The 20,717-nt window shown below is 41.6% G+C and overlaps 1 protein-coding gene across 4 annotated transcripts in view; it reads left to right on the top strand.

The window, feature by feature from the left end:
• Positions 1-20,717, top strand: part of PLEKHM3 (pleckstrin homology domain containing M3) — a 189,802-nt gene that overhangs the window by 112,682 nt on the left and 56,403 nt on the right. Inside the window, exon 7 of one of the 4 annotated variants that reach the window (XM_036850940.1) lies at positions 14,893-14,964. The exons of the other annotated variants lie outside the window; for them this stretch is intronic. Within the exon in view, the coding sequence (XP_036706835.1) occupies positions 14,893-14,931 (39 nt within the window). The 3' untranslated portion in view covers positions 14,932-14,964. Of the gene's footprint in view, positions 1-14,892; positions 14,965-20,717 lie in introns of those variants that run through there. 4 annotated transcript variants of the gene reach the window in all.

The raw sequence follows: 20,717 nt of genomic DNA, 5'->3' as shown, positions 1-20,717 counted from the left end.
GGCACTGTGCAACATAGGAGGCAGAGGTGAGTAAGTCAGTCCCTTCCCTCACTGAGCTCACAGTCTAGGGAGGGAGGCACACAAGCATTTTTTTTTTTAAGTCAGGGGGAGTTGAACTCAGGGTACTCAGGAAACACATCCAACCCAGTGTGGAAGATTATATTTCACAAAGATATCCACAACAGCATCTCCCATCCCACATTCCCTTCTTACACTGAGACTTTGACATTCTTCCCATTGAGAAGTGGCATCTTTTTTTTTCTGAATTTGGGTGGGCCTGTGACCATGGAAGTGTTGCTATGTGACTTCTAAGGCTAGGTCATAAAAAGTGATACAGCTTCAACCTGCTACTCTTTGGGAACGCTCACTCTTGTAAACCAGCCACCATGTTGTAAGGAAGCCCATACTAGCCCTTGCAGAGACCCCACAGAGAGAGGCCACGTGTAGTCATTCCAGCTGACAGGCATCATCAACCACCAGACATGTGAGTAAAGATACCGCCAAATGACTCCCCACCTGGCCTTCAAGTCTTTCCAGCAGAGGCTACGATGGGACTACAGATACCGTGCAGGGGAGACGAGCCGTCTCTTCTGTGTCCTGTCTGAAATCCTGACCTACAGAATCTGAACATATTGACTGTTTTACACCACTAGGTTTGGGGGTAATTTATTCTACAGCAATAGTAACTGGAACGCCCAGTAACTTGGCTGTCAGGGAGGCTTCCTAGTGGCTGTGATTCTAGATTAAGATGTGAGGCTCTATAGGCATGAGCTAGGCAGAGGGCAATGGGATGAGGACTTCCAGGCCTTGGTAGCTTCAGACCCCTCAGTGACCTAACCCATGGTGTTTCTGGAATGGAGGCAAGCAGGAGAAAACTCTCATTGCTGACTTGGACATTTCTGAAGAGTAATTTTCATTACTGATTTTGACAATTCTGTCTGTCTGCATGCTTCAAGATTTTGACAGCTTGTCTCAAAACATTCATGGTATAAGTATGATGGTATCACATCACTTTCCTCAGAAATGAAGGAGTCTGTGATGTGCCTAAAGCAGCAAAGGGTGTAAGTTTACAGTCTTTCCATCCCACCTGCACATCTGAAGCATGAGCCCAGTTCTCTATCAAGAGAACTGGCTAGGTGTTCTCTCTATTCATTTATTCATTCAGCAAATATTTATTAAGCACATACTACATGCCCGGAGCCATGCCGGCCCTGAATTTGAGAGGGCTCATTTTCTCAGAAAAGGACTAGTGTTTCTTGGTGGTTATGGTCAAACCCCTGTATTCTGCCTGGGTGCCAAGAATTAGTAGAGGCTACCTATAATTCTGCTTCAACCTAGTGACATCCGGTGGGAATTTACCCCTTGATGTCTCATGCCAGCCATTCTCACATTTGTGGTTGGTCTACAAGGGGCCAGAGGGATTATAAGAAGGCTCTGTCTAGTCCGGTGTCGAGGGCTGAGGAGGTTTCTAGCACTTTCAAAATTCATTCGCTTGGCCATCATTAAAAAATCTACAGATAACAAATGCTGGAGGGAGTGTGGAGAAAAGAGAAGCCTCCTACACTGTTGGTGGGAATGTAAATTGGTGCAGCTACTATGGAAAACAGTATGGAGGTTCCTCAGGAAACTAAAAATAGAATCCCCATATGATCCAGCAGTCCCACCCCTGAGCACATATCCAGACAAAACTAAAATCTGAAAAGATACATACACCCCTATGTTCATAGCAGCACTATTTACAGTAGTCAAGACATGTGGAACCTAAAATAGGACACAAGTGAACATAGCTACAAAACAGAAACAGACTCACAGACATAGAGAACAGGCTTGTGGTTGCCAAGGGGGAGGGGGGAGGGGTGGGAAGGAGCAGGCGTTTGGGATTAGCAGACACAAGCTGTTACGCATAGAATGGGTAAACAACAAGGTCCTAGTGTAGAGCACAGGGAACTATATTCAATATCCTGTGATAAACCATAATGGAAACAAATATGAAAAAGAATATATATATATATATGTATAACTGAGTCACTTTGCTGTACAGCAGAAATTAACACAACATTGTAAATCAACTATACTTCAATAAAATTAAAAAAAGAGAGAGACAAAGTTCATTCGCCTGATACTCTAGAGACGGAGCCGGGAAGCATGGCAGCCTCGCAGGACTGCATTAGCACGTGTGTCTTAGGGAGAACCGTTGGCTGCATGTGTTAGTGGCCTGCAGTTCCATCTACATTTGGAACTTGCTGCTTTTCAATAATATCACCCCCATCTTTCTGAGGAAAGATTGTAAGGTTGACGGGGGCAGCTCTTCACATTGTTCTTTGTTTTTTATTTTAATTTCTGGCTAAATTCTAGTAAACCATCAACATACTTGCTTCTGGAATTTTAAACAAGATTCAATCTCATTTGTGACAGCAGGAAAGATCTTTATAGCACAACAAATAAAGAAAAGGTGTAGGGTGCCTCGGTCATTCAAAAAGCTATTGAAGCATTAAGAAGCCTGGACTTCTGTAGCTGGGGAGCTGGTTTCTGTCAGTCAGAAACTCACTGTCTTCCAGAGAGCTAGTCACTCACTTATTCATCCGTAAGAAGAAAGTGATAAATGTCTGTTATGTACCAGACACTTACCATGCCAAGTGCAGGGACAGGAGAGAAAAGGCACAGCACCTGCCCTCTGGGAACACCAGCTCTCCCAGTTCTGTCCTGGTACACCAGCCTAACCAAGCCAGTTCACATTTTAGAGGAGGGAAATATGGCTTCAGAACAGGGTTTTGTTGACTCCGATTCCTGCAGAGGCCAGCAAAGTGGCACCCGCGCCCGAAGCAGGCCTGAGGTGAGACTTCAGGCCATGATGAGAAGCCGGAGAGAGCATCTCCCTCTGAAGGGGACAGCTGGTACTCAGAGCCCCAGAGCTGTCATTCCTTCCCGTTTTCCAAGAGAAGCCGGAAATTCGTATTTTTATGTGAAATTTCTCAATATTTAAACACTCTGCAGGCCAAACAAAACACAGCTACTGGTTTTGACCTCTGCTTTATAAAAGAGAATGCCTGCTTTTGTTCCGTCAAACTAATGAATGCTCAATTACGGGAAGGAATTCGGAGGTTAGTGTTAGATTGTGCTCCTCAAAAGGCTGCAGACCCCATTCCGAACCCTTGAGATGCTAACCGACAGACTTGCAGAGGCTGACAGCTGGACTCTGAAAGCGGACACACACAAGGAAACAGGCAAGCATTCCAGGTCACTTTGCAAGGTCAGGGCAGTAATGCAAACATTCGGAAGGCTGAAGACAAAGGTCAGGTGGCAGCAAGGAAGCCCTACATTTCCTCGAGCTATTGGTTAATAAATCATATTCAAAAGGTATCACCAGATTCTCCCTCCCTGTCACTGCTTTGTGAGGTGGAAAATTAAATAGAAATCAAAACTAAGATGGCTGTCAGGAGCTTTTAGGAGACCAGCAGGCCAGTGTGAGGCCAACATGGGATGAAGTTTCTGCCCGGAGCAAAGGTTTCCAAAGGGGTGATGATACCCGACCTTGGGCATTGGCAGAGGGGCTGAACGGTGCAGTGGTTATGCACTGGAGCCTTGGAGACTGGCTGCCCACATTCAGATGCTCACCCCAGACTCACTAGGTGACCTTGGGCAAGTCACTTCACTTGGTGCCTCGAGAAGCACTTCATTTCTGAAGTGGGGACAATAATAGTACCCGCCCCAAAATGTGTTTATGAGGCTTAGAGGAGTTAACATGTATGACACTTAGAACTCTGCTTAACACATAAGGCTTAGGAGATAGGAGCTGTATAGTGTTGCTAGGAGATGTGGACTTTTATAAATGGCTCCCTGTAGCTTTCTTTAGTGGCACCAAGACTCTGCATCTGTGGACACTAGACTACAGTTGTCACCACAGAAGTAATGCTGGCTACACCCCAGTTCTGCCTCTCAGATTCTGCAAGCGTGTCTAGACCCCAGGATCCTGCTGCAGCAACAGTTGCACAGTCACCATATGGAGCAGCACCTTGATAGGCAAAGCTTCCTCCTGCCTCCAGGGTGGTCCTAGACCAGATGTCCCCAGTGACCCCACAGGGGAATTGCACCTGGAGAGCCCCCTACCCCACACCTTCTCCCCAGGCAACAAGATCTCCCTAGGGCTCTGCTAGAGCAAGTCAGGTATTACCCTCCCAGCCTCGCCACCTTTGTTAGTCTTGCTGAGAGACCTTCAGAGCTTGAACCAGAAGGTGGGTTTTGGCTTCCAAATAAAGGTAGGCACATTCAGCACCTGTCTCTGAAGAATGCATGCCCTTTTGGTGGGTTGCGCACAGATGTCTTTTCAGTTTTAACAAAAAGCATTCTGTAAGTTTTAAAGAACCATAGAATACCTATTTTGTGTGCTAAAAAAAATAGAGTACACGCTATTTCTGCAACTATAGAAGGGAGGAGCTTACCAGACTGAAATGTTGGCAGAAACAAAGAGAACCCATGTTCCTTCCCACCTGCAATTATAGTTTTACTAGCTTGTAAAGCACACACAGATTTGCAGTACATTCTTCCCTTGCAGTTGGGGAGAGGCCCTGCTGCGAGTGTAATTGGCTTTCTAGCTTCCTTTAACGTTGAGGTGGAAGGGAGCTGGACTGAAGGGCCTTTACTCTTAGAATTAACTGATGTTGAATTGTGTTAAAATCCCACGCGTCTCCCTGAATCCGTGTGTTCCATTAAGTCTTAGTCAGGAGTGGAAACACAGCTTACCTCTGAAAATATCCCCATCCCTATCACTTCTCATAGCTTATAAAAGCCAAGTTTCTTTTTAAAAAAAAAAAAACAACGCATTTTTAACTTAACCCTTATAGGGATTACTCTCAACCCTGTTAACCCGTGTGGTTAAAGCTATATGGCATCTTTAAATGACAATTTCATACATTATATCCAACTTTGGACCACTTTCTTCTCTGGCTTTGGCTCCTCTGTTCCTAAGAGGAGAATCACAGGTGCATTTGGATAAAAACTGCCTTTATCGCCTCACTTCTTGGGTCCTGAGTTTCCTCATTTGTGATGTGAAAAGGTTGAATTAAGCAATTTTTAAAGCCCTTTCCAGCTCTAGGACTCTGGTTCCATGATTATAGAATCCTTGAGAAGCGATTAAGTTGTGGAAGCCACTCTACCTGTATCTACCTTCTGGGGTTTCCCAGCCAGTTTGCAGAAAGCAGCCAAGCTCTGGGCTCAGCCAGGAACCTGGGAGGAGAGCCAGATCTTAGCCCCTTCAGTTCTACGTGACAAATGCAAGATTTCCATTTGCCAGAGGTCAACTGGTATTTCAACTTGTCATTAAACAGAAGTTTGAAACGTTTTCACAAATACAACCTAAAAGAGAGCTTACAAAAACAAGTCAAATATTACTGATTTCATATATTCCTTAAACACAAATTGTCTTCCTAATACCTTACAATCCAGTGGCAGTTCGAAACAATGCCCAGCACACAAAAGTTGGCCAATGAAAACACGCGGAAGAGAATATGCCATTTAGTGGGTTTGTTACTAAGATGGGCAGCGTCACTCAGGTTATCTGGTGAACGGTGGGTTGGTGTTCTCGGGGCTAACAGCAGAGATCCCACTGCAGCTCAGACAATAAAAGGATAGAGCAGGGCTTCCCTGGTGGTGCAGTGGTTAAGACTCCATGCTCCCAATGCAGGGGGCCCGGGTTCAATCCCTGGTCAGGGAACTAGATCCCTCGTGCATGCCACAACTAAGAGTTCACATACTGCAACTGAGGAGCTGGTGAGCCGCAACTAAGGAGCCCACCTGCCACAACTAAGACCCAGCGCAACCAAATAAATAAATATTAAAAAAAAAAAAAAAAGTTGGGGCATTAATAAGGGAAGGTGTAGACCTGATGAGAAAAGGAAATCCAGGGAAGGATACTGTGAATGGATTCTTGGCTGGAGGAGAGGTCAAGGGTGCAGAGAAAGTCTAGGCAATGGCGGGTAATAAAACTGCTGATTGGAGTTTCACCTTTTTCTCCTTTCTCTGCCTACTGCCTGCTGGGGGTAGGGACTCATCATCCTACAGGCAGGTAGAAGGGGCTAGAAAGGGCCAGGATTCTCAGCCTGCGGGCTTCACCCCCAGAGTGGTTAAGGCACAGTCTCACTGAAGACCAGGGGCCTGCTCACTCCACTCTCATGTCATAGCACTTAGTCAAGGAGAAAGAGAAAAGAACATTCAGGAGACCTACTACCCAAGGTAACAATAGCAGTCTTTCCCTTACCAAGTCACATCCTATCTCTGGCACTTAAAATCTTTGTCTGTAAGATGAGAAGGTTGTACTAATAATTAGATTAACAATGGCTACTTTTTATTATATGCTCAAGAAATGTTAGTTACTTGTATTACTGAGTGCTTACTTTAGGCCAGATCTTGTTTGAAATCTACATGGATTATCTCATTTAATCCTCACAACAGCCCTCTAAGACGGGACCATTATCATCCACCTTTTGCCAGTGGGATGAACTTGCCCAAAGTCATCTAGCTAAAGTGGAGGAGCCAGGGCCCAGGCTGTCCTGTTCTAGCACATACTCTTTTGCTTTTTCAATTTTGTATGAAATTTTTCAGATTTATCAAAACATGAATAACAACTACTACAGCTGCCTGATTACCTCTGTAGCTGTAGGTATTATTCCCTTCGCCAGTGGGCACGAGCTGCTACACTGTACCGTCTGCTTCCAGCACTGACGTTCTCTATTTCTAGAGGCAAAGTGGTAGCAAGATCCACCTGGCAGCAAGGCCCAGCCCCACCATTGCTGAAGCCCCACCAAGTCTTTTCACTGGGTGGAGGGAGGGAATACTATGGCAAAGAGGGGACCAGAACAAGGTGCCCATGCACCCATCGCTAGCCAGAGGGCCAACACGTGGCACGAATCCCAGAGCCCAGGACACTTGGTGTAGCCAGTGTGATCACAGTAGTCAGGCCCAGCCCCCCACCCAGTTCCCCTACACAGGCCATAGCCCCTAAAATTTTTACAGATCCGTTTCGACCACTGGCATGGTGGTCAGAATATTTCCATTCTATCCAACCCATTGACCTGTAGTTGTCAAAAACAGCAAATTTCTAGAACAAAGAACTGGATAACCCACAGAATATATTAACTTATAGTCCAAAAAGGAATACAGGCTAAATACATATGGATTTGTGACACTAAGAATTCGCTTTTTGTGTTTCAAAAGTTTGGAGTTAACACATTCTACATTCATAGCTATGGCTGACCTGTGTCCACGTGTGTTTTTGTATTTACAGCTAGTCTGATTCCAAAAAGGACTTTTGTGGTAGAGCTTCTCTCTCTCCTTTTGTGTGTGTGTGTGTTTTCATAACTGTGACTAATTTTAATTCCCATCCCTTTCCATTGGTCTGAATCATTGGCATACACACTTATCAAAGATGATTCTTTGCTGCTCGGGATCCTGCATGCTTGGAGTTCTGCTAGCATCCCTCCCACAGAATGTGGTTAGGAAACCCAACTCTTCTAGAATTGCCTTTAGCCTAAAGGTTCCCCCCAGCTACTGGAAAGACAGAGAGCAAAAATCTCTGATGCAGCTGACATTTTAGGTGTGTATATAATTTACCAAATTGTTGGCCACTCAGCTCTTAGTCAGTGGTCACAAAAGGAATTAGCAACCCTCCCCTGCTATCCCAAAACCCCAAGAAGGAAGGGTGTTACTTGGCTTTGGCACAGGCCTGCTGGCACAGTGTCAGACAGCAGCACAATGGTACATTTTGGCCGCAGAAGACTTTGGGGTGGCAGAAAGGGCCAAAATAGTTGTGGCATAAGTTGGCCAAGATATTAAGCAGATCTGAGTTTAATTTAATGTAGAGATAACAACTCTTTTTTTGTTTTCCAGCTGACTGCTGCTTTCTCTGTCTCCATGGGGCCAAAGATTTCAGCCAGGAGTTAGTTCATAAGGGCATTAAAGTCCTTTCAAAGTGAGACATGTAATGGTCTTTACACAGGCTTTCACATTTGGCTGGGCAAGATGGAGTAAGGATAAAAAGGCACATGAGGATCTGGGGGAAGCTGAAAATGGATCTTGAGGCTTGAATTCCTCCTATGCGTTTGCTTAAGCCACATTGCCTGAGCTTAGAATAGAGAGGCAGGCAGTCTGTCTCCTTGGGATAAGGAAGGATTTGGAACTCAGCGACTGTGAGGTCTTGGCCCCTACTGTGTTTTCTGGTTTGTTTTGTTAGCAGGAGCAAGTTATTCTAGTTTCTTGTTTCTGGGGTTTTCTTCTGCACACTTATAAGCTGAGTCTCCACCCCGCTGATGGCAATGGGGTGGATGGAATGGGATAATGAAAGGGGTGGAGAGAGAAGTTGATTCAGCTGCTTAGGATGAGGGAGGCAAAGAAACTTCAGACCTCGGAGCTAGCTTCTGAGTCCATCGAGGGTGGGGAGGGAAGGGGCACCACAAGGACTGAAGTCCTCCCAATATGGGAGAGAAGCTGGTCTTTGAGACACTACTGTGGCCAGCACACCAGCTCATTGTCTGAATGGTGATTTTATTACCCATGAAATGGGTAAGCTGCAGTATTCATAGTGTTTAGAAAAGTAATCCATGAAGTATAACTAATCAAAAGTGATGAGATATACCTAAAAATGTTAGAATGGTAAATTTTATGCTACATATATTTACCACAATAATAATAATAATGAAAGAATACTCTTAAATGATCATAAGCTTCTCAGGAAAGTACTCCTTGACTATATTTTACAACCTTTCATGTATTTGTTAACTGCTAGGTACTGTGATGCAGTGAATTAAAATTCACGTAAGATGAGATACACGTGCTCGTGGGCAGTGTGCTGAAAGAGTCCTCTGAACTGGGAGGAGAGATGCATTTAGGAGGAAGGACCAACCCATCACATCCAGGATCCAGAGGGGCTGGCCCAGTGGGGTGTCCTCAATTCCCAGGCTGGGGAGCAGAAAAGGTGGTTTGATGATTCTTGCCAAGACTGTTTTGCATTCCCAAAATAAAATGTCACCTGAGTTGCTTGGTTCTTAGGCCTGTTCATAAGAGCTTTTTAAAACAATCCATAAGTGAAAGAGTCAACCTTGAATGCAAGTCTTTTTTTTTTTTTTTTTTTTAAGAAATTTTTTTTTTAAGGCATTGTTTACTTTGTTTATTTATTTATTTTTGGCTGTGTTGGGTCTTCGTTTCTCTGCGAGGGCTTTCTCTAGTTGTGGCAAGCGGGGGCCACTCTTCATCGCGGTGCGCGGGCCTCTCACCATCGCGGCCCCTCCCGTTGCGGGGCACAGGCTCCAGACGCGCAGGCTCAGTAGTTGTGGTGCACGGGCCCAGTTGCTCCGTGGCATGTGGGATCTTCCCAGACCAGGGCTCGAACCCGTGTCCCCTGCATTGGCAGGCAGATTCTCAACCACTGCGCCACCAGGGAAGCCCGCAAGTCTTTATCTTATCCATCCTGCTACTAAGAACAGTGCCTGGGCAAGAGGAGGTGCCCAATAAACATGGGTGAATGAATGAATCAGTTATTAGAAGAGGAAGACAGGAATGAGAATGAACTCGAAAGGGGCTGTGCATTACTACAAGCTCTGTTGTTGCATAGTGAGCATTTGTGAACTGAAGTCCTCACTGACATTTATCTTTTGCTTTTCTCTTTAGTACTATTTGGTCCTGAGTTCAAACACCTGACTTCCCAGTAAACCTTTAAATATTCATGGTCTGCTGTGTGGCTCCAGCATGCCCTCTGAAAGGCAGTTTAGCACAGTAGTTGAGGGTATAGAGTCTGGAGCCAGACAGCCTGGGTTTGCATCTTAGCTGCACTCCTTCCAGCTGTGTGACCTTGAGCAAGTCACTTAAACTGTTATGCCTCAGTTTCCTTACCTGTAAAATGGGGATGATTAAAGTACCTGCCTCACAAGATGGTGAAGTTAAGCAAGTTACAAATACATAAAGTACTTGGAAGAATGCCTGGCATATAGTGAATGCTCCGTGAATGCTGCTTTTGAAAGTCCCTCACCGTATTATTGACAAGATTCAGCTGATTTACAACACTAATGAGGCTTTAGCAGGCACCCTATGACCACAGGTGCTTCCTTTCTCTGTGCCTTTTATTCTGACTAGCAGTTCTAGCTATCCATGAATAGGAAGAACACCTTAACTGACATTAGAAACTCTGAAATGCTACAAAGGGGATTCCCTCCCTGGACAATTTGACATTTATTTCACATCCTAATTCTACCTCTACTACCAATCTTTTATAGTTTAGACGGCTTCAATTTCTCCATCTCTGACATGGATAATAATTTACCTTACAAGACTCATAAGGAAACTAATAAAATATATATTGAAATTTTATCAAAGTACCTTAGCAAATTATTAAGTGTAATGAAGATGTTTTCAAATGGCCCAGCACTAATACTGGCATTTTAAAAAATACATTGAAAACAGTAGTTGACTTGTTAATAACCATACTCTTTAAAAGCAATATTATAAAGCTAAGTAGTGATACCCCAATAGAAGAAGCAAAAAAAGACAATATGTAGCTATCTTGATATAGAGCAGAAATTCAAAATCAGAGTTTGGTAGGGTGATATTGCTAGGGACATTGCACTTAATGATGGCCTTTGCTACTATCAGGTCTTATAGCATATTCTTTAGTAGTAAATTACTATATATGTAAGTGTGCACAAATATATATGCAAATACATAGTATACACAGTCATGTATTTAAGGAAATGGTCTCTTCTCCATAATCTGAAGATTCCTGGTAACTCCATTTTAATTTAATAACATACATTCTCACCTGATCTCAACTACCTGCTTCCTAGGATGCCCTATAATTTATACTGTTGACATTACCTTGTGACAGGAATTAATGAGCACTACAGCCAGCTTGGGATTCTTAAAAAATGAATGAAAAATAAAGAGGAAAAAGCAATAACCGTGAATGGGGAGGGGCTGGAGGTGGCAGGAGGAGAAGAGGGGGGCAGCTTGGCCCAGGAGTGGCATTGGAAGTGGGAAAGGAGAGGGAGCTGGCTGCCTCGGGACGTGTTATTTTTCCTGTGGCTTCTTGCTCCTCTCCACCCCCACCTCTTCCAGTCTGAGCTTCGAGTACAGTTGAATTTTCACCGCAGAACTTGGCTGGGTCTCCTCAGGGACTTTCTCTTTCCCATCTTTCCATAAATTATAGGTTTGCACATGAGAGCAGAACAGATGATTCCCATTATCTTTTGGGTTGGGTTAGGATTTTTTTTTTTTAAACCTCCTGCCCACTCTTAAATGTGTATCCTAGTTCAGGGAGGTGGAATTTTTATTAACAGTGGCCCATCCACCAACGAATTGCTCCCCTCTTCCTTAATAGGATGGTTTTAATCTGGTTTCCTTGACCAGTGTGACTGTGATCATTTTCCTTGGCCTTTAAATACTCTCAGGAAGTCATTGCTCCAGGAGAACAGGGCCTGTCGGAGTTGTTCACCCATAACCCCAGCACCTGGAACCGTGCCCAGCATCCTGCAGACTCCCCATGAATGTATATGTATTTTGGTGGTAGTGTGACATTTCTAGGGCACTATTATACTTTCATAAATGACCCATCAGATCATTGTAAAGGAATCAGACAGATCCAAAAGAGTTAATTTACCCCAGAGCATAGAGGTCATTTATAGGTAGGGTGTAAGGCTCACTAAAAGCTAGAGCCACTGTAAGTAGTTAAAGTTTATTGAGCTCCAACCCTGGGCACTCTTTTTGATTAGATACCCAGACCAGATGCAAACTCAGTAAAGAAAGGGGAAGGGAGAGGGAGGGGATATGGGGATATATGTATACATATAGCTGATTCACTTTGTTGTACAGCAGAAACTAACACAGCATTGTAAAGCAATTATACTCCAGTAAAGATATTTTTAAAAAGAAATAAAAAGAAAGGGGAAGGGAGTTTACTGCCTTGCATCTGAGCTCATTCTGCTCTTTTTTGGTACAGTACTCAAGCTAAGCCTTCTAAAAGAAGTAAGTCCTAGGGAAAAGGTGCAAAGGAAAAAGAAAAGATGTGACCTAATTCCACTTCCAGGATTTGGAACATTCTATTACTTATAGACATAAGAGTAGAGTGAAGGAATTTTCCAAAAAAATGTCCTTGACTCTATGGGAGGAGAAAGAGAAGTAGGAAAGGACAGATAACATTTTTAAAGAAAGAATAATGTTTCATGCTGAATTCACTAGTAAAGTTGGGAGACCTGCCTGAAAGAGCAAGGAAAATGAGCATGCATGATAACTTGGTCTCATCAGAAGAGAAGCCTAGCAATGAAGAGGGCTGTAGAGAAAAGGGAGGCAAGTTATAAATGGGGGATCATGATAGCAAAAAAGAAAAAGCTGAAATGTTCAACCTGAGACACTAGAGGAAGAAACAGCCAAAGTTGAGTGGAGAGGAAGAGGAGGAAAAAGAGATGTTACCAAGAAGCATGTTGTAACGATGGAAGAAACTGCCCTACAGTGAGTGAATGGACAGAGACTGGAGAAGATATTTTTAAAATCCAGATCCTTTGAATGAGGCCGCCATCAGTAGACCCATTAGAGGGTCTAGAGATTACTATAAATTTTCAATTTGACCTTATCTTGTAGTTTAATAAACTAAATATGTACTTGTCCACTATCTCTTGCCCTAACCTTGACCAAGATCTACTAAATTAATACCCTCTCTTTCTACTTGACTGCCCTGGCAGCCCTGTTGTTCTCACTGTACTAAATATAGTTCCAGGGACAAAAGGGATGAGACACATGAAAGGCAACAGCTTAAGATATGTTAATATATGTCTTTCTTGTTCAAGACCAACTAATCCATCTCAGGAGCCCCCTAGAACTACTGCTTTTTGATGTTAGCTTATTTATTTAATGATTTGGTGATGAGTAAGTCCTCCTATACTGTATGTCATAATACAAATTAAATCATAACATGTGAGGGTTAAATCTCCCCACTCTGAGGGTTCAATCCTATGTTAATTCTATTGTTTACTCTAACAAGAGGAGACATTAACTTCATAATTAAAAGCCTAATATATTTTGGATGGCCTTGTTTACCTAAGTAGTGACTTGCAGTTAAGATCCTGAAAGCCTTTCTCTATGGTGTAATCTTTTTGGTGTCAAACACATTGTGTACTATGCCTTAAAGACAAAGATATATCATTCAGACTTGCTCTTGACCTAGAAAATGGGTCATGGAAGGAAACTTAAACCAAATGAACATTAAGTTGCCTTAGATGCACGAGTACCAAGTTATTTATTTTAATTCAAATTAGCAAAGGAATTGTCATTCTTATTCTCTAGCTACATGTTCTCTCCAGAAATACGTTACTGTATCACTATATGCCTGATGTAGTCTAACAGATGCCTAGACCTTTGGTGTTTCTCAGAGTGTGGGATAGTAAGGATAACTATTGATATTAACATTTTTAAGCTCTTAATATCTGTTGCTTACCATTCTAAGAGCTTTACCTGTATCTACTCATTTGATTCTCACAATGAAGTAGGTATTATTATTATCCCCCTTTCATAGATAAAAACCTTAAGCAGAGAAGTAAATGACTTGCTCAGGGTCACCAGCTGGTATGTGGGAGAGTCTCAGAATTTGAACCGAGTTAGCCATTGCTCTTAATTACTATGTGAGGATACCTCTGATTCCATGGAATGTCTACCAAAATGATATTAGTTGATATAAGAGATGCTTTTAGGCAGTACATGGTCATAGCATTAAATGACATTTAATTACATAATAAGAAAGTTATTCTCTTCAGTTCACTTCCTGTCCTTGAGGTTATATCAAGCAAAGTTTCATTCTGGTGCTGGTGTGACTTGAACCCCTAACACCTGCATATCTCCCTTTTCAACAGTTAGCTGTAGGCTCAGGGCCTTCCAGCAGTTGGGTTATCTTGATTTCATGGCAAGGGATACTGGCTTTCCATTTATGGTGTTCATATATGACTTTCATTTTTAAATAAATTTATTTAAGCAAACAAATGACTCAACTGAAATTAATTAACACAAGTGGAATGCAGCTATGAAAATGTTTGTGAAGGTGTTTTCAAATGATTGAAGTTTGGGAAACACTTCCCCAATTGTTCTATTTTGAAATTCACTTTAAAGCAATAGTTTTAGCAAATAGTGAGATCCTTGTTCTCTTATCACAGAAAAATTCCAATTTCCCTCTGTGGGTTGAGGACTCATCTGGGATGGAGTTTTCACCAGGTCATGCAGAAAGGAGAAAAATATAATGTGGTGAATTTTTAATAATACCACACATATTCAGTTGAAAATATTTTTCTGAAATCATACTGTTTCTACTTTTTTGGTGTTAAGATCCCCTTCCTTTCTTGTGAAATGCTGGTGATAGTAGCTGAAAGGTTTTGTTTTGTTCTTAATGTCCTTACTAGGTAAAATTAAAAACTGGACACTTTTTAAAAATTGTACCGATCCAGAAAACATGTAATCTGGGTGCCATTGCTCAGTCACTCTATTCATGGTATGATGATTCCTCTCAGTTGCCCAGCAGCCCTGAGTACTTCAGGAAGGGTGATATGGAATCATGCCAATCCTTTCTAAAGTGCATTCAAGCATTTTCTTCAGGGAAATTATTAAATAACTCCTGTTTATGGAATTCTCTTATGTCTGTTCTCTAGGTTTATAGTTTTCCTATTAGGACTGCAATGCTAATTATTAATAAAATAGTTTTTGAAAGATGTAGTATCTGAAATAACTATTGTGAGCAACCAATCCATTGGAATACTTATACTTGCTAAGATATGTTTATTTCATTTTCACTTCCAAAATGGAAAGTTCAGAGCATAGTTGAGAAATACTTAAGTAGTTATTGTTTTTTTCTTGTTTTGTTTTTCTTTAATGTAGCTGCTGTTGTTTCTGGGACTCAGGAGAAAGGGAAGCTAAAAAAATTGGACAGATTTAAGAAGGTTTTAAAAGGTTGTTATTTTTCTGTCTCTGTTTCTTCATTGTTTTGACCAACACATTAGTATTTTACATGAGATTTCAGAGTTGGTCTAGAGAGAGGCCATTTGGAGATACAGAAAGATCTGTAAAAGAGAAAGCAGGAGACCCAAAATGCCCAAAGTCAAGAAGACTAGAGTTAGAAGGGTTAACTATAGGGTGAAAGCACAAACAAGAAACAAAGTTCAAGGACTCCAGCGGGATTTAAGGTGGTTTTTCAGAATATGTACGAGTTAGCCAGGGAAGATCTGGCAAATTCAAGACTAGCATTGGCCAGCAAACCCAAAGCAACAGGATCACTGCCATTGTCACCGCTCTAAGGAAAAGAATATAAACTAGGCTCAGACCAAGACGTTCCCAAGCACCTGGCTCACTCTCGGTGGATATTACTGGCTTGCATGGAGCTTTTATTTTACTAACTCTAAGATGTCTGAGTAGCCTTCTCCCTTACATGGCTTTCCCTTGTGCCTTAAATGATCTTTATAGGGAGACATGTAGGTTCTCATCCTCATCTACCCTTTGGCCTCAGTTTTAGCAGCAGATGGCAATAGCTTGTTTCTAGTTGACTCTAAGCCCCATGTCCATATGCAGTCTTTTATGATCTAGTGCAAGGGGAGCTGGAATAGACCTATCACACTAATGTCATCTTTGTTCTCTTGGGAGTAGCCGTGACCCAGAGTACCTGCAGGAGACAGGGCCAGACTGAAATATGTGGATACCCAGGCAGCTAATAATTTGGCATCCTACTCACTGATACTCTTTAAACCTATTTTCAATATGTACTTAAATAGTATTTAATATGTTTAGTAGATAGGGGAAGAGAAACTGATTTTCTACTAATAAAAATACATATAGGGCTTCCCTGGTGGCGCAGTGGTTAAGAATCTGCCTGCCAATGCAGGGGACATGGGTTCAAGCCCTGGTTCGGGAAAATCTCACATGCCGTGGGGCAACTAAGCCCGTGCGCCACAACTAAGCCCGTGCACCACAACTACTGAGCCTGCGCTCTAGAGCCTGCGAGTCACAACTACTGAGCCTGTGTACTACAGCTACTGAAGCCCACGCGCCTAGAGCCCGTGCTCCGCAACAAGAGAAGCTACTGCAATGAGAAGCCCGCGCACCGCAATGAAGAGGAGCCCCCACTCGCCACAACTAGAGAAAGCCCGCGCACAGCAACGAAGACCAACGCAGCCAAAAAATAAATAAAATAAATTTTAAAAAAAAATACATACATACCTCTTTATGTTGAAAATGAGGAATTTATTACATGCTCTGACAGTAACATTATCTTTTTAGCTTATTGAATGGAATTTCTAGTAAATGTTTCCATAACTCTGAACTGGATAGTGTTAACCACTCAGACTCTCCAAGAGTATAAGCACCATACTTGAATATAGTTACAAAGTCTTGTTAAAAAATATAAAAGTTTTTTTTTTTAAATGACTTTCATGTCAGCAAAATGTTTTTAGCTTTTCTATATACCAGATCTTGTCATCTGAGACTAGAGATGGTTTTACATCTTCCTTTTCAATCTGGAGTTTTAAATTTCTTTTTCTTGCCTAATTACCCCGGCTAGAACCTCTAGTACAGTGTTGAATAGATGTGAGTCTGTTCGTGATCTTAGAGGAGAAAGCATTTAGTTCTTCACCATTCAGGATGAACTGACTTTTTCATAGACAGGTAATTTCCTCAACCTGATACAGGCTTCTGTTCCTAGTTTGTTGAGTGTTTTATCATGAAGAGGTGTTTGATTTTGTCAAATGCTTTTTATGCATCTATTGAGATCATTATGTGGTTTTTGTCCTTTATTAATGTGGTAATTCAATGTAATCAAACTATTACATTGTTTGATTTTCAGATGTTAAACTAACCTTGCATTCCTGGGACAAATCCCAATTGATCACAGTATATAATTCTTTCTATATGTTGCTGGATTCAATTTGCTAGTATTTTATTGAGGATATTTGCATCTTTTTCCAACTTTTCTATAGTTCTTATTTTCTCTAGGTTTTTTGTTTGCAATTTTTATGTAATCAGTTGAGTTTAGTCTTTATTTAACAAAAATTAATCTCTTGCACCCATGTTAGTTGATTGCTACTTCAGATGACTGTCAGCTGCTTCATTGCAGAACTATTTCCCTGGCTTGTAGTTACTCTGTACACCTTACACATGGTTACTACCAAAATGCTCAGTACTCTATATAAGGAAGTTGTTTTAAAATTTCATTGCTATCTTCTTATCCTCAAGTGGGACTAGTTCACAATTACCAGTAATTTAAGGAGTGGCTATGGAAACCCAGCCTCACTGGCACCTTATTTCCAATTTATTTGGTGAGAATGTAGTATAGTTTACCAGTTCACGCCCCAGGACTGGCTGGGCCACACCTTAATCTAGCTCCAGGGGCTTAGAAGAACCTCATCATCGGATTCTGGCGTTAGGGTTCATAGTCCCTGATGGTCAGACTAGATCTAAGGCCACAGAAGAGAGCTCTCTGGGATTCTTTCCATTTTGTGTTGTGCCAGCCATTGTTTTGGAAAGCATAATCACAAAACAATACTCACATCTTATCTTCCCTTTTCAGTTATTTTCTTTGGGAGAAAGGAGACAGAACACCTAACTGAACACATGGTACCAAAGCCTTGCCAATTGGTGGTGAAGTCACATGGGTGGAGCTCCCCAAGTTTTGAGTGCATGTTTCCACCTGACTCGGCTTGTTGAGCAGGTATAGCAGGTACCAAGACATAGACTTGGATCTGCCTTTTAATCCGGACTCACTACATCAGTGGAAAATGATTTTTGTTATTTGATTAGAGCTGTAGGAGTAGCCAACTCTCGTTGTGATAGCTCAGGCCTTTTATAACTGTTTTCGGAGAGAGAGAAAAGAAAACAAAAGAACAACTCTGACCATGGTCTAAAGCCAGGCTTCTGTCACTAAGCAATAAAGAAAAAGCTCAAGTAGCCCTTGCATAAGTGGGAATTTGTGGTTTCTAAAGCTGCCCATTCCCCAAATGACTAAAATATGTTATTGGCATTTGGCACTGTTTCCTATGTTTTGCTCTCCTTAAATTTCTCTTTAAAAGAGTTTGAGTTTAAAGGCAGAACCACTGAAAAATGCAATTTAATCATAGAACTGTGAAAGGCCAGCCCAGAATTAACCCCAGGATGCCCTGTTTTGTTTTGTTAAACCAGAACTTTGAACCAGGCTTATTCTCAGGGGGTGCTGGAAAGGCTAAGGGTAGGCAGGAGGGAAGGAAAAGAGGGAGGCAAAGGAAAGAAAATGAGTAGGCCAGACCAGCCCTGGGATGGCTCTGCCATGCACCAAGGGCTTTGCTCCCTCACTAGGCAAAGTGACTCCGAGATTTACACTGGAATGAGTAGGAGAAAGGGAGTGGAAATGGAAATTGAAGGAGAACCCAGAGCCAGGGGGAAGAGTGAGAGGACTCGGTGGCAGAACAGTCTCCCATACCGCAGGCTGTCAGGGGACAGAACACAAAACTTCCAGGGGCCTCTTGGCCCCAATTCACTTTTTAAAAAGTGGTGTTTTTCTCCCAGATGATAACAGTATACTCATTGCAGAGAATTTGGGAAGTATAGGCAGTTACTGAGAGAAAATAACCATCCTGGCAGCATGACAGAGAGGTTCGGATCGCAGCCCTTGAAGACCTGAGTTTGAGCCCCACTACTCAGTGTCCTCATCTATAAAAGCAGGGGTGGCGAGATCCCTGCACTGGTGATGCGAGGATTGAAGGAGATCACAGACCTGGCCGGGGCTAGTTGCTGCTGCTGTTATCATAAGCCCCCACCACAGTAAACACTGAGACACATCCAGCGAGTTCTTTTCTATGCATTCATAGGTATGAAACATGGCCATTCTTTACAGCATATAAATTTTTATCTTGCTTGTAACTTAAAAATACCCACTGCTTCTGAAGATTGTTAATTCCTATGTTAAGATCCCATTGCTGTAGTTAGTTTAACCTCCTTTTTATTGGACATTTTGGGGTTTCCAATTTTGTATTATTATAAATAATACTATAGTATACATCCTTGTGCCAGAATCACTTAGTTTCTCACTATTTAAGATAAATTCACCTGAGTAACTACTAGAGTAGAGAGTTTGAACTTTTTAAAAGCTTTAGATACAATTTACTGTATCTATACCCACACCAACAGTGTAAGCAAATTCTCTCTTTATATCACTGGAGCGTTAGCCATTGTCATTTAAAAACTGCAACTCTTTGGTAATATTAGAGGCAAAAAAAAATTTCTCCTTTTTGACTTTGCATATCTACTTTTTATGATTTGTGAGGCTAAACATTTTTATATGTTTATTGCTAATTCCATTTTTTTAATGAGTTGTTTGATTATATCTTTTGCCCATTTGGGGGTAGGCTGTTTTTTCAGTTTCTGTGAGTTCCTTCTATATTAGGCTATCAACACTTTATGTGTGATATTTTCCCTAGTTTGGTTGTTTGCCCTTGAATTTTATGTATGATGTTTTTTGGTAAATAGAAGTTTAACTCTTATGTTTCCAGATCTGTCCATTTTTCCCCTTGTGAGATATTTTTCCATGGCTTTAAAGCCTGAAAAGCCTGTCACCATGCTTAGATCAGATAATGATAGTTTGCATTTTCTTGTCTTTTAAAAATAACTGTATATGTTTAATAATTTAATAAATGTCCAGGATTTATTCTACTTCATGATATAAAGTGAGGATGTAGTTTGATTTTCCCCCAAATGGGTAAGCAGTCATTTCAACTCCTTTTTTTAAATAATCCATCCTTCCTGTGCTACTTTTTATTCCATATTTATCATAATCTAATTACATGTGTGTTCTGGGATCTGTTTCTGAGCAGTCACTTCCACTTCCTCAATAGCAATTCTGATGCCAGCACCAATTATTTGAATTGTATGATATATTTTGATGTCTGGTAGTGTAAATACAATCTCATATTCTCGTTTTACAAAATTGATTTATTATGCCTGTGCTTTTATTCTTGTAGATCAACTTTGGAATCACCTTGTCCACCAATATACTTTGTACATTATTTTAATAATTATGCTGATTCTGAGTTGGATTTCTGTACTTTTTCTTAACAATGAGAATTTTTAGCTTGGGACTTAAAACATGTATGTAGTTTAAATTTATGGAAGAATAATGTGCTAAAGAATCAAGTGACTTATTTTATAATCTTAAATACAAGTATGATTGAATGATCACAACCGAACGCTGCCATAGTTTGTCGGGAGGTCGTTGCAGAGCCAGCCGCTTCCCAAGTTGTGAGACTTATACAGATTGCACATTAATATTCACTTTTGAGGTACAGAAGGAACTGAACATGTACCAAGTGTTCAAATGCTTTGGTATTTTTCATTCTGCATAATCAACAAGAATGTTAGCTATTCCAATGATAAAATGCTTTTCAAGATCAGTTCAAAAATTGCCCACTACGGCCTTTCCAGCTGCCAAAGAATTCATCCTCCAATTGTCCTCATGTTTGAGGAACTGGCTAGCTCATCCCTCAGGAATTATCCATGTCCCAGGAGTGCATGAATCACACAGCCCCAAGAGGTTCTGCTAAACTACACACGGTGTTTAACTGGCAGCAACTTCTCCATTTGCCCTCTGTGTTCATGCCATTAGCCCATAACCCCATCTGGCCAAAGACCTGCCATTTTGTTTGGACAGAGCTGCCATCTAAATATTTGATTCCAGGGCCTGCCCTAGG

This window comes from Balaenoptera musculus, chromosome 4 (assembly GCF_009873245.2).
Source record: "Balaenoptera musculus isolate JJ_BM4_2016_0621 chromosome 4, mBalMus1.pri.v3, whole genome shotgun sequence".
Lineage (NCBI taxonomy): Eukaryota > Metazoa > Chordata > Mammalia > Artiodactyla > Balaenopteridae > Balaenoptera > Balaenoptera musculus.
This window is presented reverse-complemented; position numbering and strand designations above follow the sequence as displayed.